We start from the raw sequence: 15,571 nt of genomic DNA on the forward strand, positions 1-15,571 counted from the left end.
TATCTTTTAATTATTTCATTAATTTTTATTTTAAAAAAATAATTTTATTAATTACGAATAATTATTAATATTTTTTTAACGTATATATATATATATATATATATATATATATATATCAAGTTTATAAAATAATGATGTTTAAAAATTATACAAAATAAAATATAATAAAATAAAATAAGAATCAAAGCAAAAATTTAAAAAAAAAATTGATTAAAATGTTATAAACAAATATAATAACAAAAGTATAAATTAACAGGATCAATAGATAACCAAAGATAATTGAAATGAAATTAATAAATAGAGATAACAGGAGATAAATTAAATGAGATAAATATGCAGAGATAAAATAAATAAAAATAATCATTCCATAACTGAATATACATTAAAAAAACACAAAAGAAAACAATATAGTACTAGTAATATAAGATTCACATTAATTTGTATGCGTTTTGACACAATTTAAAAAAAAAAAAAATCTTGAGAAAGTAGTTTATTTAAGTAAAGATTTGAGTTGTTTTAACTTTTCATTTCCATTATTTTTTATATGTTAATATTTGTTTATCATTGTTTTTAGAATTTCAATATGATCATTTTATTAAATAATTTGTACATGTTAACAAAAAAAAGAGTTAGATAAAATAAAAAAATTACACAACTACTGTATTAAAATAATTCTATTTATTTCATATAAAATAATAGGTATAAAACATTAAGGTTAACATCTTTTTAAAAGAAACATTAATGTCATTGATATTACGCTTCTCAATGACATTTTACTTAGCATCATAAATGTAAAATTTATAAAGTTTGATTTAAAAATAAATAAATGATGACAGTTAATATAACATTAATTGCTATATTTTTTTAATGCTTTTTACTTCCTAACAGATATTTTTTAAATGAATAATTTTTTTAATAACATAAAATATTTAAAAAATGTAATTTAAGTATTATTTATGCAAAACAGATGAAACTACTATCTGGTAACTTTTTTATATTTTTTAATAGGACAATTGTACATCTTTAATGGATAAAAAATAGTTAATACAATGAAATAAATAATTGAATACTTTTACATTTTTAAAAATAATTGCTATATTTTTAATACTATTTTAATAATTATCTAGTTGGATTGTCTGCTCTTCACATGCCAACAGGTGCAGGATTAACAAACTAAATTGCAACAGAAAAAAAAGAAAAGGGATATATACCATATAATATGTTATAAATTTACAATTGAACAAATTACACTATGATCAATCCATCTTGATGAATTGAGATATTTTTTTCTTCAAACAAGTTATATTATGCAAAAGTACCATCGGATATGCTCTGTAAAACATAACAAAGAGTTCTATTTTGAACAATACAAAAGTTGATATATGAATGAGATAAAAAGAATATTGTTAATAGAGATTTTATATAACTTATCAAAAAAATATATTAGTAATGAAAACACGTGCCTGTAGTTTTTTTTTATAAGAGAAAATAATAAAATCATTATTATTATAATTATAATTGTAAATATAAATAATTCATATAGCTTTATTTGTGACATCCCAATGATATACGTCATGCATATAAAATAAGACGTCATCACATACAATACTAGAAAGCAGTTAGAGATGTACTTAAGTATATAAGGATTACAGTCATCCTTAAACAGTACAATTTGGAAACTTGGAGTACTAGAGTTTCTCCCTTAAAATACAGAGAATTTAAAACTTTAAATGCACTAAAGTTCTTCAAAATAATATGAGCTCATGGAAATAAAAGCTAGCAAATCTAAGCTACAGCACTGTCGTCCCCATCAAGAGTTGTTTCCAGAGTATCCTCCTCGATGTCTGCTCCCATCCAAGTAGATGATCATCGCAAAAGAAAAAACATACCACATAGCACAAACACAAACAAGCAAGGGTGAGCTAATTATATAAAAAGCATACAATTAAGAACATGTACATACAATATATTAATTTAAAGAAAACAAGATAAAACATTCATCCTATCATGTTAAATACTAGACTTGACTCGTCCGGACTTTAGAATGATAGTCGAGCTATAGCGGGTCATGCACCCGTGGTGGCTTGTGATACTTAGGCTCTATCGCCTTGGGCTCTACCGCCTTGGGCTCCCCCGCCCGCCACACTCACGAGGTTAGTCTGTTCCACGCCTTGGAGCATGATGGAAGCCTCCAAGACTAAGATCTCCTGCTACTCCTCACCACATGGTTCAATCTTCTGTACGTGAGAAGAAAGACCATTGGAGTGTCAAGAAGACCTCCAAGACTGAGCTCCTACTTTCATTCTAAAACACTAAGAATCTCACCGAGAGATTTTACAATTAAACCACCACCAATAACCTTGAAACCATGTTTATTTCTTTCCTAATTCATATACCTTTGAATTATAATCAAACCATGTGTTTAAGCTTTAAAGAAAGTCATATGTATGAGAACATCCTCCACAACCACTTCCAATCATCTCAAATAAACAATACTGTCATGTTATTACCAATCAATAATATAGACCAAACAGAAATTGATAAAAATCATGATTATATGTGAAAATAATAATATCATAATCTTTGAAAACTAAAACAAATTTATCACTACAAATTTAATATAATGAATAAAATAATAAATAAAAAAAAGAAAACAACTTACACCTTATGCTTTTGATAGATTCATAAAAGTATATATATATATATATATATATATATATATATATATATATATATATATATATATATATATATATATTGTTACATCTTTAATATTTCATACTACACTAAGTATTATTACAGTGGAGATTTTACCTTTTTCTCATCCTTTTTACACCCTAAAATAGTTCCTGTTTGCTAATTTATCTAGCTAATTACCATTACCTGAGACATTTTCCTTTCCAACACTCTTTTCCTACCCAATTGGTCACCGGAGAGGGTTCAGATGTCTGATGCATCAGACTCACCTTCGACGCCAACACATATGACTAGTCACAACGTACTGGACCAGGCCAGCGTTGCTCTATGATCAGGATGTGTCAACTCAAGTTTTTAAGTCCCCTCTATCCTCCCAACAAAGAAAGGCTCTCAACCAGTTTTAATTAATTTATGTATGTTACCTAAAATAGTTTGTTGTGCTCTAAACCTTAAACGTCCAATTTTTATATTTTATCCCGCTCTCACAGTACTCTAAAACAGTACCCATGCATCCAAGTACTACCCCAAACGATGCTAATTAAAGTCTCACCCAAATCCTTTACAGGACATCATCAATCACAGTCGATAACTCATTCAAAAACATATTAGATTCATCAACCAATGCACAGGAAATAAATCACAGGCTCCTCCTTTACGCAATCAAGCTCATACCAAGATCAATTACATAAGACAACAACAAACAATTCCAACAGAACATCATATTATAAGCTTAGCCACACATGAAACGCTGAAACAGATTCATACTCAATAAATATATGAAACAGTGAGAAATGTAATTCAAACAATACATCAACTTCAAATCCAATATGCACATATTTTATAAAATAAATCCACACAAAATAATTAGTTCCCCTTACCTGGGTTTCTCAAAATAAGCTAATTGAAGACGCCCTAATAGCACCCTCCACACAGAACGGAGCTTGACAGAACCTACAGATCGAACGAAAAGGGACAGACACATAGCACACTTTAAGGAAATGGAGAAACAGTAGAGAACCACTTACCGGGAAGGATGAGGAAAATGATCGGTTCAAAATGGAGCCCTTGGTGAGGTGAACGCTAGAGCACCTTTAAATCAAAATTTAATGGGTTCAATGAGCTGGGATTTTAGAGAGAAGACAGAGCTAAGTTTAGGGAAACTGGAAGACCTAAGTTTTAGAGAGAGAATGAAAAAGCAACAAATGAAGAATTTGACTTTTGGAAAAGAACCCCTTCTAAGGTCATATGCCCTTAATCTTTATGGACTGGAATGCCTAAACATAAGACCCATCAGTCCTTGGCTTATTTTCAGGTCCTTATATTATTATTGATAATTATTTAAATTTTAAAAAATAGTTAAAATTACTAAAATTTAATCAAATAAAATATCAATTTTAAAAATAATTATTTTAATAAGAATTAACAAAATAATTACTTTAATTTAAAAAATTATTTAAAGGATAGAAATAAAAAACAAAAGTCTAAAAAAAGTAATCTTTTATATATATGACAATATTTTCATGAATATATTAATTACTTTAAATTTCTTAAGCGTTATGTTACATGTGGTTTTAAATAATTATTAATTATTGATATAAAATAATTAAATATGTATTAAATGACAATAAATGTTTTCTTAAAAAAATAAATGTATGAAGTGAGAGAGAAGTAGCTTAGTGTATAAATTGAAAGGTGTAAAGAGGATGTGAATGTGGTGAAAGAGTGTTTGAGAATGGGGAATGATGAGGTTGTGTTGTTGGATTTCAATCTGAGTATGTTCTGTGTAAGAGTGAAGATTGCTTTAGCAGAGAAAGGTGTTGAGTTTGAGAACAGGGAAGAAGATCTGGAAAACACAAAGAGTGAACTGCTTCTGGAAATGAATCCTGTTTACAAAAAGGTTCCTGTTCTTATCCACAATGGTAAGCCAATATCTGAATCTCTAATAATTGTTGAATATATTGATGAGATTTGGAGAGATAGGACTCCTCTTTTGCCCACTCATCCCTATCAGAGAGCTCAAGCCAGGTTCTGGGCTCATTTTGTTGACAATAAGGTAACCTCACTTTTTATTTTTCAATAATCAATCAGTTTTTATTTTCTGACAACGAGATATGCAGGTGCATGAAGTTGCAAAGAGGATATGGACTGGGAAGAAAGGTGAACATGAGGAAGATAAGAAGGAGTTAGTAGAGAATTTGAAGCAATTGGAAGAGGCTCTTGGGGACATGCCATATTTTGGAGGTCACACATTTGGGTTTGTTGATATTGCTCTCATTCCCTTTTACAAATGGTTCTCTATTTATGAGAAAATTGGGAACTTCAAGCTCAACTTTCCAAAACTCACTTCTTGGGCAAACAGATGTTTGGTCAAAGAAACTGTGTCTAAATTTGTTTCTGATGAGAAGGATGTCTGTGACTTTGTTCTCAGATATAGGAAGAAAATTGGGGTGGACTGAGAGATACAGAGACCAATTAAGAACAATGATAAAATGCTGCTTAGCCAAAATAATTATGCAATAAACTCAACTGAATTCAGCTAGTCGCTTTGGCTTAGCTGTTTAAAATATCTTTGCATTTCTCCTTTGTTTTTTTTATACGAATGCTACTCTTTTTATATGTCCAAATATACGTAAAATCTTTGGCTACAATTCAATGCATGTATAAACAATGAAAATGAAAAACGACTAAATAGTGAACATGAATTAAAAAAAAAGTATTTTCTCAAAATAAAAAATCTTACCCTGTCATGGACAGTTTTCGTTTCCATTTGTTAGATTTGCTTTGTTTTTCCCAGCCACTGTTCGCTTCTATTATTTATTAGGAACTTGGATGAGTTTTCTTCCTAATTTTTTTTTCTAGAAGAGAAAAAAAAAAAACCATGAAAAATTTTCATAAATTAAAATTTATTTATACACAAGCTAAAAAATCGACATTTTAAAAATTTATGTAGAAGTTTTACATACACGAATTTTAATTTATAAAAAAGTAAATTCCAATTTTTTTCTTTTCTATTTCTTTTTCTAAAATATTTTATCAAGAAACTCGCCCGTACATATCCTTCCATAGTATTGGTATATCTAGCTGTTTTCCCTTGCTAGAAGAATGAAACGAATCATATTCATAAAATATTACACTATTTACAATGTAAGAGGGCCAATGACAAATTCCGAGGGATACAACTGCTGATTTTCACAAATCATGTAAACCTTTTCATTTTCTGGAAACAATGACCCCAAAAAATTCTGTGATTAGGCAGCTTCAGTAAATCTATTTGGCAGATTGCTATAGTCAATCAAACTCCGAGTCAAATGCTCCCAAGATAAAAAAAAATCAACAAAGAGCCCTGCAACACTTACCATCTCTGATGAAAGTGAAGACTGATTTGTAATCTCCGACAATTTGTGGAAAATCGGAGGTAATAGGCATCAATAGAAAGTACAAACATAATTTGCGGCATATAAAACTAAATAAATCACCATACTAATTAAAAGTAAAGAACCAAAACATTGACGGATCTTTGATGATAATATCCCCATTTATAAATTAACTTGGTTCGGAAGCCAGACATGTGTCTTCGGCCAAAGGGGGATACTACAAACCTGGGCATTATCTGATGGAAAAACTTTAAGATTAAATGTCATGCTAATCCAGAGTTACCCATTATCATGCAAGTGTTCCATAGCAAACAATCTTGTATAGTCATATCTCATTCTAAAAATAAGCTCAGTCAAAAAAAAATTAAGGAGGAAACAATTACATTGAAACATTGTGTAAAATACAGACAAAATGATGAAAAAATGGGTCCTAAGATTCGAGCTTACAGTGCAAAAACAAATTTGAGTCGATTGAGAGGTGACCTGATAGTAATCTTCCCATAATATTGCGCATGAAGATTAACTGCTTATGTATTCTAAACTTGCTTTACATCCTTATTAACCCTCCCTAAACCTCTGGGACGATCAGCCTCCTTGATCTTTACTGAGCAAAGACTGCTATTGCCTCGATAACCTTCATCAGAATTCGTAGAAGCCAAGGATCTAAATCAGGCCCACAGACACTAATGGATACCAAGCGACTGCTCGTTCAGTAGTTTTCTTACTTGATAGGATACAGATTCAAAAGCTCCTATGGCATTTTCAAATGGATTTTCAACCTTTGTACAAACCTTGCAACGGAGGCTCTTTTAAATGTTGCCCAGTTATGGTTTTATTCTTCAAACTCAACTTGGCCAACTTAATCCTCACATCAGCATTGTATTCTGCAAATCAAAGTTCCATCCCACAGGGTATTTCCCCCGTCTAAGGCTCAAATATGTGCTTTCTTAACTACCATCAGATACTCATCCAAGCCATGCAGATCGCAATCTGACTCTAATTTAATCTTGCAGAAATTCCCCCTCTTGTTGAAATTCTCATCTTCGACCTTTTGTTCCAATACATTCTTAATTACACGCTGAAGCCTCTTCGTCCAGTTGACCTCCAACCTTTCTATTCTGTCCTACGCGTGCACCAATTTGTTATCCATGCTAGAAAAAAAAAATTCTGCTCTCAGTTCAGGCTTCCATTCATTCAAGTTTTTCGTCCAACAGATCCATCCTTCGTGTCGCAGAAGTCATGGTTTATTTAGCAAATACTAAGTCCAGTGTCCTCCAGAGCACAAAGATGCTAGAGAGAAAAAATTAGGGGAACTTCTACCGGAACAAAGGCATCTATGCAAAAGGTTCCTGAACCAGTCCTTTTTTATGACACACTGTACAACAGATGCCAAGTGTTGCTGCCAAGTACATGAAAACATTACGTCAGAGTAAATCAAATGCCAAAAGTTATGCAAAGGTGTTTCTTTATTTGAATCTTCTCAGACATTGAACATTAGTACAAATAATTTTCAAGTACCCAATAGGCAAGGAGGACTATTAGTAACAACGAAATTTTAAACCATCAGGAAAGATTGAAAAAGTCGTGTACCTGTTCAGGTGAAAACAGGAGAATCATGAAAATAATTTGCACAATTCTAGCAGTGCCCACACGTCAATTTTAGAGGATTTGGCCCAAGTAGTTCCTGTGTGCAGCTCTCAATTCGCAATTATCTAGTGAATTGGGTCAGAAAGAAATGCGGGAATCTTTACTGGTCATTGTTTGACTCTTGAATTCATTCGGGATTGTGTAGTTCACGTAGCTTCTTTGTGGAGTTCTGCTAATGGTTATTATTAGACCTTCGTTGTATGTTACTTGTACATACTTCTTCCTTTTTTACATGATATATTTATCTCTTCAATCTTAACGAATTTTGTTTTAAAAAAAAAAAGCAACAAATACGGATCAACAAGAAAAAAAGATAAAAAGATGAACCTTGTTTGTGATTCTGATGGGTTTAATTGAATTGTAGTACATATAACAGTTGACTGAGAGACAGTGCCTACAGATCCCAACCAACTTTATGTCCCTTTCTACAGGTCTGCTCTACCACTTCAATAACATGCAGCATAAGTTGCTGTAGCTATTGAAGAAAATAGACAAGTTTTTTGCCAAACATAATGTTGCTGTAGCTATAGAAAATACGACTACTGATATTCCGAAATACGTCTTGTCCTGACTTTTGTTCACCAAAATTGAACACAATTTATGATGTTGGAGCTGTGGAATAAGACTTGGGCATAAGACATACAGTACAACTTCCATTATTGGCAGGTACAAGGACATTAACTAGAGCAAAGGATGTAAAATGATAAAAAGCCCATTATTATTTACCTCTAAAGTCTAAATGGCATAGCAAATGACAGACATAAAAATGTAGGGTTGAAACAAGTATAAAGGAAAAATAAACGTCTTGTAGAAAGGAAATTGAAAAGGCAAGGGTTGTAATGTATCTACCTTCTGAGATGTAAGTTTCTCTTACATGTTATTTGTTTTACATGGTGAATTTCTCATCTGGAAGAACAGATTAAATATTAACAGCACCCATGAACAGATTAAGGAGAGAAATTGTGGCGAAAAATGCATTATAAACCCTCAATCAATTTATGTATTTAATAGTTTAAAGAGTAAGTCACTAGGCTTGATAAACAATGCTAATATATGAATATTCAAAAATCACACCCAGTAGTTTGACCTATATTAAGAAAACATGTCACACTTCAACAGAAGAAAATTAAAACAAATGAAATATAACATTAAATGAATGTTTTGAAATTTTAGCTTATGTTCTTTATGCTTTTTTGGCAAATGGTGGCCATATTGTGGAATCACATCCAATAACTAGCCTATTGTAATGATAAACAAGCCCAATATAACATTCAAAATCACACCCTGTAGTTTGATCTATAATAACAAAATTTCCCATTCCAACAGAAGAAAATCGAAAGAAATGAAATATAATATTAAATCAATGTTTTGAAAATTTAGCTTATTGTTCTTAGTGAATGATTCGTCATGCTTTTATGGCAAATGCTAGGTATGGTTGGATCATTATTCATTAACATTAATGGCTTAATTTTTTTGGCAAATGCTAGGTATGTTTTGTAAAGAGGCAAAGTACCTTTACCAATGCTTTTGTTAATAGATTTAGTTGTTAGAGCTGAAGTAAAGAGGCAGAGTATATATGCACTTTGCAATATGTGCTACTACTGCCTTTGATGTGACCGTAATGCTAATTTTCAAGGTTTCTTTGGATTAGCATCTGACTTAAGACAATATTTGGCACTTAATTTGATAGTTCCTAGGTTTCATCTTAAAATCAATTGACATTAATTAAGTGAAGTTCCCCAACAAGTATATAAAGTACGCAATGAGGACATTTTTAACACCCCGCTTCACACATGTCTATTGGACCAAACGATACATGAAGAAAACTATGAAAACAATAGAAATCCCCTTCCACAAACCCCAGAATCAACAAAAGTGGGCTATGGCTTCTAATACCAAGTTGAAAAGGAATGAAGTTTCAAATATTATTCATAGATATGAAATACAAGCACTGATATACTAATTTAATCTACTAATATTGGCTAATTCAAATACAGGCTATCAGTTTGAAAGATTTGCGCAGGAAACATTCTGTCCTAAATTAATGCTAATCACGTATTTACAACAGATAGCAGACCTGTGATCAAGCAGGTTAGTCGTAGAAAAAAGGTGAATGGGGCATGCACCTAATTAGGCCCATTAAGGATGGGTTACAGTTATAAACTGTAGATAAGTAGTTGCCTATAAAATAGGAATGACTGTAAATGGATTGATGGGACTTTTGGTGATTAAGAAACTGAAGTAAGAAGTGGGTCCACACCTCACTAAATATCTGGAATCATGCATTACTTCCTGGGGGCTTCTCCCTGGTTTTATTCAATACAGAAATGTTCTTTCTCATCATATTGATACCAGATCCATCAATCAGTACCAGAACATTTCAACCACTTCTCTCAACTAAAAAATGGGCAAAGTTGGCAAGGTGACTGGCATTGCAGTGTCCACCAAACACTAGTCAAAGGGTTAGTGCACAGCTAGCCCGCATGGGCACCAAGGCTAGAGAGCGTAGTGGAATGTCAAGATCCAAATTCCAATTGCATGTTTAGTGTGGTGTTTATAAGGCCCTGGCTCTTCAACTACAACAACTAGCTTATGTGGTGTTGTTCTCTCCAGATTCTTTTCATAATTTCTATCAAACAGTAAGCACATGGCCTCTCAATAACGAATAAGCAACTTGAGCAGAGTGGTGGTGTTGGCGTTGGAGTGTTCACCCAAGACTGGTCAAAAAGTTCGCGCTTAACTAGTTGGGGCTGCTAAACATAGAAAGATGTTAGGATTCAATTACAATTTTAGTATGGGGTCGCCTTGAACAGTGGGATCTCTTTTCAACTACAGTAGCTGGCTTTTGTGGTCTGGTTCTCTCAAAGTTCTTATCATAATTTCTATTCAGCATAAAGTACACTGCCTCTTTAAGAAATTTCCAAACAAATATGAAAATTTGCAAATGGATTAGCAGCTTGCTCCGTCCTTCCAGCAATGCTTTCTGTTTTTATTTGTTGTTCTGATTTTCCTTTTCCACGATGGAGGATCCATTATTACCTGATTCCAGTGTAAATTTGCTCTCTCCATCTTTCCAAGTTCTTCTTTCATCCTCCAGCAAATAAACTTTTTGAGATACAAACACAAATGAGTGCTAATGGTTAACACCACCAATAGTTTCCAATGGATTTCTATTTTTTATAGAACCAGAAACAACATTTCAAGGATTAGTAAACCTTTCCTTTTTACTATGAGACACAGTATTGTACCAGGGACATAATAAGAATTGAAGGGAAAGATAGCAACAAATATCTAGCAGAAGAAGAAAAAATTATATAATTATGAAGGATAAACATGGGGGAGGCAGGAATAAGGTTCAATAATAATCAATTCTCAAATGACTCGCCAAAATTTCCCATACAAGGGAAACAGTTCATTCTATCTTTGACTCAATGAAATGTATTGGGTAGGTTCGGGAGACTAAGGCACTTCTCAACAATATTGCAGGGTTGGAATGAATCAATGCCACCAAATAGGGTAATTCCATTCTCAAGACCCCACCTATCTTCTTTGTTCTGCATCCACCCATTTTGAGCCTGAGTTGCCTTCTTTGTTGTTGGGATTGTTTTACTCTCCTGAGGATACGCATTATCGCAAGATTTTGAGTTGTTGTCCCCGTCATCAAGCTCTTCTATAGCATGTATTTTCACCCACCTCCCTAACCACTTTGACTCTTCCCACTTTTGTTTGGATTCAAGTTTAAAATTTTAATATCATCTCCATATTTGTATGACTTCATCAGGTTTCCGGAAACCTGTGAGCAATATGCTACACTAGCTTTTATGAATAAATTATTTACTAAATTATTAATTACATTTTAATTTAAACAACATAAAAAAAAATAAACAAGCAATTATTTCCTCTCAAAGTTGAGGTGGTTTCAAGATTCTTTCCCCAGTCTACCATCATTATTTCCAAGACACGTGACTCTAAAGATCAAGATCCTGAACAGGTCCTTCACTACCATCATTATTTCTAAGATATGTGATTCTAAAGATCAAAGTTGGACACTATGCTCAGGTTAATTTTTGTAATGCTTCATCCATCTTCTTTCTTCCTGAATTTGGACTCGGTATATCAGACTAATTAATAGAAATTGGGAGAAAAAAACATGAAAGATGGATAGAAAGAAATTAAAAGAACAGAACCTTATTGAGGAGCAGAACAGAAATGGAAAATAGAATTCTCTTCAAGGGATTTCTCCTCCACAAAGGATCACTCCTCCTTTTCACTTGAAAAAATTTACAAAAAAAACTCTCGCCAAATCTAAGTCCCTATTTACAATCAAACTAACTAGCTAACTGGTCCAACTAATTAATGTAATAATGGATTAGCAGCCTTCCTTATTCGTCTCTCATTATGTATCCTAACAACAGGGGGTGATAGTATCTAGTGTCTACCACAACCACAAGAAAGCAGATGGATAAACAAGCAGTTGAACCAAAAGAGGAACTCGCTGAAATACAGCAGTTTGAAGATAAGAAAAACAAAATGAATGGTTGAAATTATCTTTATTAAAAAGTCAGCAAATGGTGGTAAACAATTTTATATACCTGGCCTTTCAAAAGGCAATATTCCAAGTTCATCGACTCATGTTTTCAATGAAGGCAAGAAATAAGTTGAAAACTTATGCATTATATATCCTCTCTCCATCACTCCCACTGATTTGGATTGATCTTATTATGTCAAGAAACCTATTGTGTTTCTTTCAAGGGATCCATTCCCACGGACAAGGGAAGTAGGATTCAAGACACTTATGCAAGAAACTGTGCACTGCACTTCTAGGTTATCATTTCAGTCTTTATATAAAGTAAATCAGCCATCCATTGCATACAGGAAGCTACCCGACAGATTAATCTAAACTGTCAATAGCTGCCTAACCAACATTCTTTTTTCGTTTATGCATGTACTACCACCAAAACTGTGACCAGAAAAGAGAAAAAGGAACAAAAAAAACATGGAAATCTTGAATCCTATTGAGAAAAGGTATAAGAAAGATTTTCCTCTTCTATTCAATCAGAATTCAAGGCAAGGAGTAACTATGGTGGAAATATTATCTACTACTACAACATGTCCACAAAATGGAGGCAACCAGACACAACTACTGGTGAAGCAAATTGATAAAGATAGATCAACTACACAAGAGCACATCCATTCCATACAACATACAGCTAATATCCAATTATTCACTTTTGAAATGACAGATTGTTGCATCATATTATCGTAAGTATCACAACATGGCATGCATTGACTGCATTTGAATTTGGTAAAACACAGGTAACATTGTTTGATATTTCAATATTCCAATGATGCAACCAGTCACCCCACAAACTAACCCTACCCAAAAAACCCACAAGAATCAATTCCACAACACCATAACAACAACCAATTCATCATTCCAAATCTTATTGCAATGTTTAATAGCAATGGATTGGACGAAGAAGTACACTATTAGGCGCCGCGCCGCCGTCCACCAGCAGAAACATCCCCGTTCAGTTCTTCGTCTTGCTCCCGTGCAAGGATCTCCGCGAGATGTTCCAGGGCCTCCTTGGCCCTCTTCCTGGCCACAGCTGCCTCCCTAGCACGGCGCTCCGCATCGAAGCGTGCTGCCGCAGCAGCCTTGCTCATGGAGAGGGCCGCGATCCGTGCAGCAGCGACAAGGACCTTGGCGGATTGGACATCTACTGCTCCAGTTTTGCGGTCGGGAGGACTAAAGAAGGTGAAGTTGGCGTCAAGACAAATAGGACAAAAGAAAGGTGGTGTGGACTCAGCAGCGGTGGTGGAGGGGAAGACACAGGATCGGTGGGCGATGGAGGGGCAGCGGACGCACATGAGGCGGTGGTGCGGAGCGAGCAGAGAGTCTTCGTGGAGGTCGAAGCAGATAGGGCAGAAGAGGCCAGGGTGCTGCTTGAGGACACAGTTAGTGCAGTAGCGACGGGTGTGAGCGCGGTGGCGGATATTGTGGATGGTGAGAGATAGGGTTTGTGTGGCACCACAGATGTCGCAGTTCGACGGAGAGGCTTGCCGGGAGTTCATGGCGGAGACGGAGAGATAACCTCCGTACGGACGTGTCCAGTTCCAACGGTAACCCTAGAAATTCAACACTGAAAAGAACTGGGATTGGGAAAATGGTGGGAACTACTAAGGGATTCTTTCACCAACTGTTTTCTTTTCTTTTTAATCTCTTCCTGTTAGCTTAATCATTATGATTTCTTTATTCTATCTAAAATTGTTAAAATATAGGGTTAATTGTTGATTTAAATCATCATTAACTATAGTTTATATTACATTAATGTGCAAATATTTTACAATCTAACAAAATATGAAATTGAATTTTCTCCTTAAACTGAGTTTAATTCTTTAAACTCAACACAAGCTAACACTTTTTTGCACCAAATTCATCCTAACGGGTTATAAGAGAAAAAAAAAAGAATTTATTTACAAGATAAAAGATAACTTATTTGTATATTAAAAAATAATAATTTAGGAAAACTATATGAAATTTTTCAAAGATTTAACTTTAGAGAAAAATGTGTTTTTATTTTGTCACTTAAAAATTGTTTTATAAAATACTCGTAATTATTTAATTGTGAAAAAAAAAATGACAGCTTGAACTACTTGGCAATGTAACACTTTCAGTAAATATTTTACACTGTCGTCTAGTAACGGGAGTCTTGAAAAATTTTAAAATGAGAATAAAACATAATTTTTCTACTGTGTGTTGAAATTTTTTAAATAGATTTAAAAAATCAAAATAAAATTTCCTTTTTCATAAGTAATAATAACACAAAAATTTAACTTAATGCATGAGTTGGAAAGATTATTTAATGATGTGAGTTATGATTAATTGTCTCTTTAATATTCTTTTCTTATGATGCTATGTAATCATTATGACTTTATTTAGGATGAAAAAAATTAGCATCATTAAATTATTTATATTATCTATATCATTATGACAACATTAATGTTTTATAAGTTTGGTACATCTTAGCATCAAATTGTTGTTTGATTATATATGTGCTTCAATTATTTGTGATATATATTCGTGAATATGAATATTTCATTGAAACATTTTGTATATTAGATTTCTGTATGAATTAATTAATTATATTTATTATATAATCGGTTAGATTTATCATATTTAAGTATATGTTTAATTGTGATAAAATAACAAATCTTAATTGATTAGATTATGGGTATAATCGATTAAAACTCGTGGTTATACCTGTATTTGTTTACTAAATGTATTTACGTGATTTGAATAAATTTTTTTTCAAAATTTGCTTAAATATGATACTGAACGGATTATGTTATTTCTCTAATTGGTTAAAATGTATGTTGATTGAAAACTTGTTTGTTAATAAGTCATAATTTTAAGTGCTATGACTTGTATTAATTGCTTAATCAATTATGCGCTCCATTTAATATGTTAAAATATGAAAAATGTAAATTTGGTATAGGAGAATGAATTGCCTAAGTGGTTACATTATTAAGATAATCGATTAGAATGTATCTATACTGATATTTTTATAAATATATGCATTGAAGAATCAAGAATTCATACATTCGGAGATTTCATCAAGATTCTTTGAAGAATCGAAGAGCTCACCTAGCTTATCACTTTCTGCACATCAAGGTGTATTGTACCAGATCAATTTTCAGTTGCAATAAAGTGTGATTGTTGTTCCTTGTTAGTGCAGCTAGGAAGAGAGCTTAAAGAAGTTCTAGTAACTAAGGGTGTCTCTAAGGGTGTAAAAAAAGAGGATTGCTCTTTCTGGGTGCTATAAGTGATTTGGAGTTGTGAGGAAAGTACA

The 15,571-nt window shown here is 32.9% G+C and overlaps 2 protein-coding genes and 1 long non-coding RNA gene across 9 annotated transcripts; 1 reads left to right on the forward strand and 2 right to left on the reverse strand.

Moving 5' to 3' along the window:
* Nucleotides 1-1,573: 1,573 nt before the first annotated feature.
* LOC111242082 lies at nt 1,574-3,917 on the reverse strand. Its single transcript, XR_002668855.1, has 3 exons — nt 3,723-3,917; nt 3,576-3,648; nt 1,574-1,844 (listed from the first exon to the last, which is right to left on the reverse strand). It is a non-coding gene; the product is annotated as an uncharacterized LOC111242082 (long non-coding RNA).
* A 445-nt stretch (nt 3,918-4,362) lies between these two features.
* LOC106767398 (glutathione S-transferase U25) lies at nt 4,363-5,331 on the forward strand. Its single transcript, XM_014652277.2, has 2 exons — nt 4,363-4,750; nt 4,815-5,331. Exons 1-2 carry the CDS (start codon nt 4,430-4,432, stop codon nt 5,151-5,153), a joined length of 660 nt encoding a protein of 219 aa, XP_014507763.1. The 5' UTR covers nt 4,363-4,429; the 3' UTR covers nt 5,154-5,331.
* Nucleotides 5,332-5,822: 491 nt separating this feature from the next.
* On the reverse strand, nt 5,823-13,925 carry LOC106769038. Of its 7 annotated transcripts, XR_002668851.1 has the most exons (5): nt 13,205-13,925; nt 8,568-8,624; nt 8,046-8,330; nt 7,662-7,887; nt 5,823-7,470 (listed from the first exon to the last, which is right to left on the reverse strand). XR_002668851.1 is itself a non-coding variant. In XM_022783998.1 (2 exons), the coding sequence occupies exon 1, from the start codon at nt 13,791-13,793 to the stop codon at nt 13,209-13,211; it is 585 nt and encodes a 194-aa protein (XP_022639719.1). In that variant the 5' UTR covers nt 13,794-13,924; the 3' UTR covers nt 5,831-7,470; nt 13,205-13,208. The 7 variants fall into 7 exon arrangements, 2 of the variants coding, with proteins under 2 accessions (XP_022639719.1, XP_022639720.1); XR_002668850.1 differs by lacking the exon at nt 8,568-8,624 and having other exon boundaries at nt 5,824-7,470; XR_002668852.1 differs by lacking the exon at nt 8,568-8,624 and having other exon boundaries at nt 5,824-7,470; nt 7,662-7,890.
* Nucleotides 13,926-15,571: the final 1,646 nt, after the last annotated feature.

This window comes from Vigna radiata, chromosome 7, assembly GCF_000741045.1.
Source record: "Vigna radiata var. radiata cultivar VC1973A chromosome 7, Vradiata_ver6, whole genome shotgun sequence".
In the NCBI taxonomy this organism is placed as follows: domain Eukaryota; kingdom Viridiplantae; phylum Streptophyta; class Magnoliopsida; order Fabales; family Fabaceae; genus Vigna; species Vigna radiata.

Bases quoted from the DNA above. Each gene is read 5' to 3' on its own strand.
- LOC106767398 (XM_014652277.2), top strand. From the start codon at position 4,430: ATGGGGAATGATGAGGTTGTGTTGTTGGATTTCAATCTGAGTATGTTC. The intron at 4,751-4,814 runs GTAACCTCACTT...CGAGATATGCAG, and splicing joins CTCATTTTGTTGACAATAAG to GTGCATGAAGTTGCAAAGAG.
- LOC106769038 (XM_022783998.1), bottom strand. From the start codon at position 13,793: ATGAACTCCCGGCAAGCCTCTCCGTCGAACTGCGACATCTGTGGTGCC.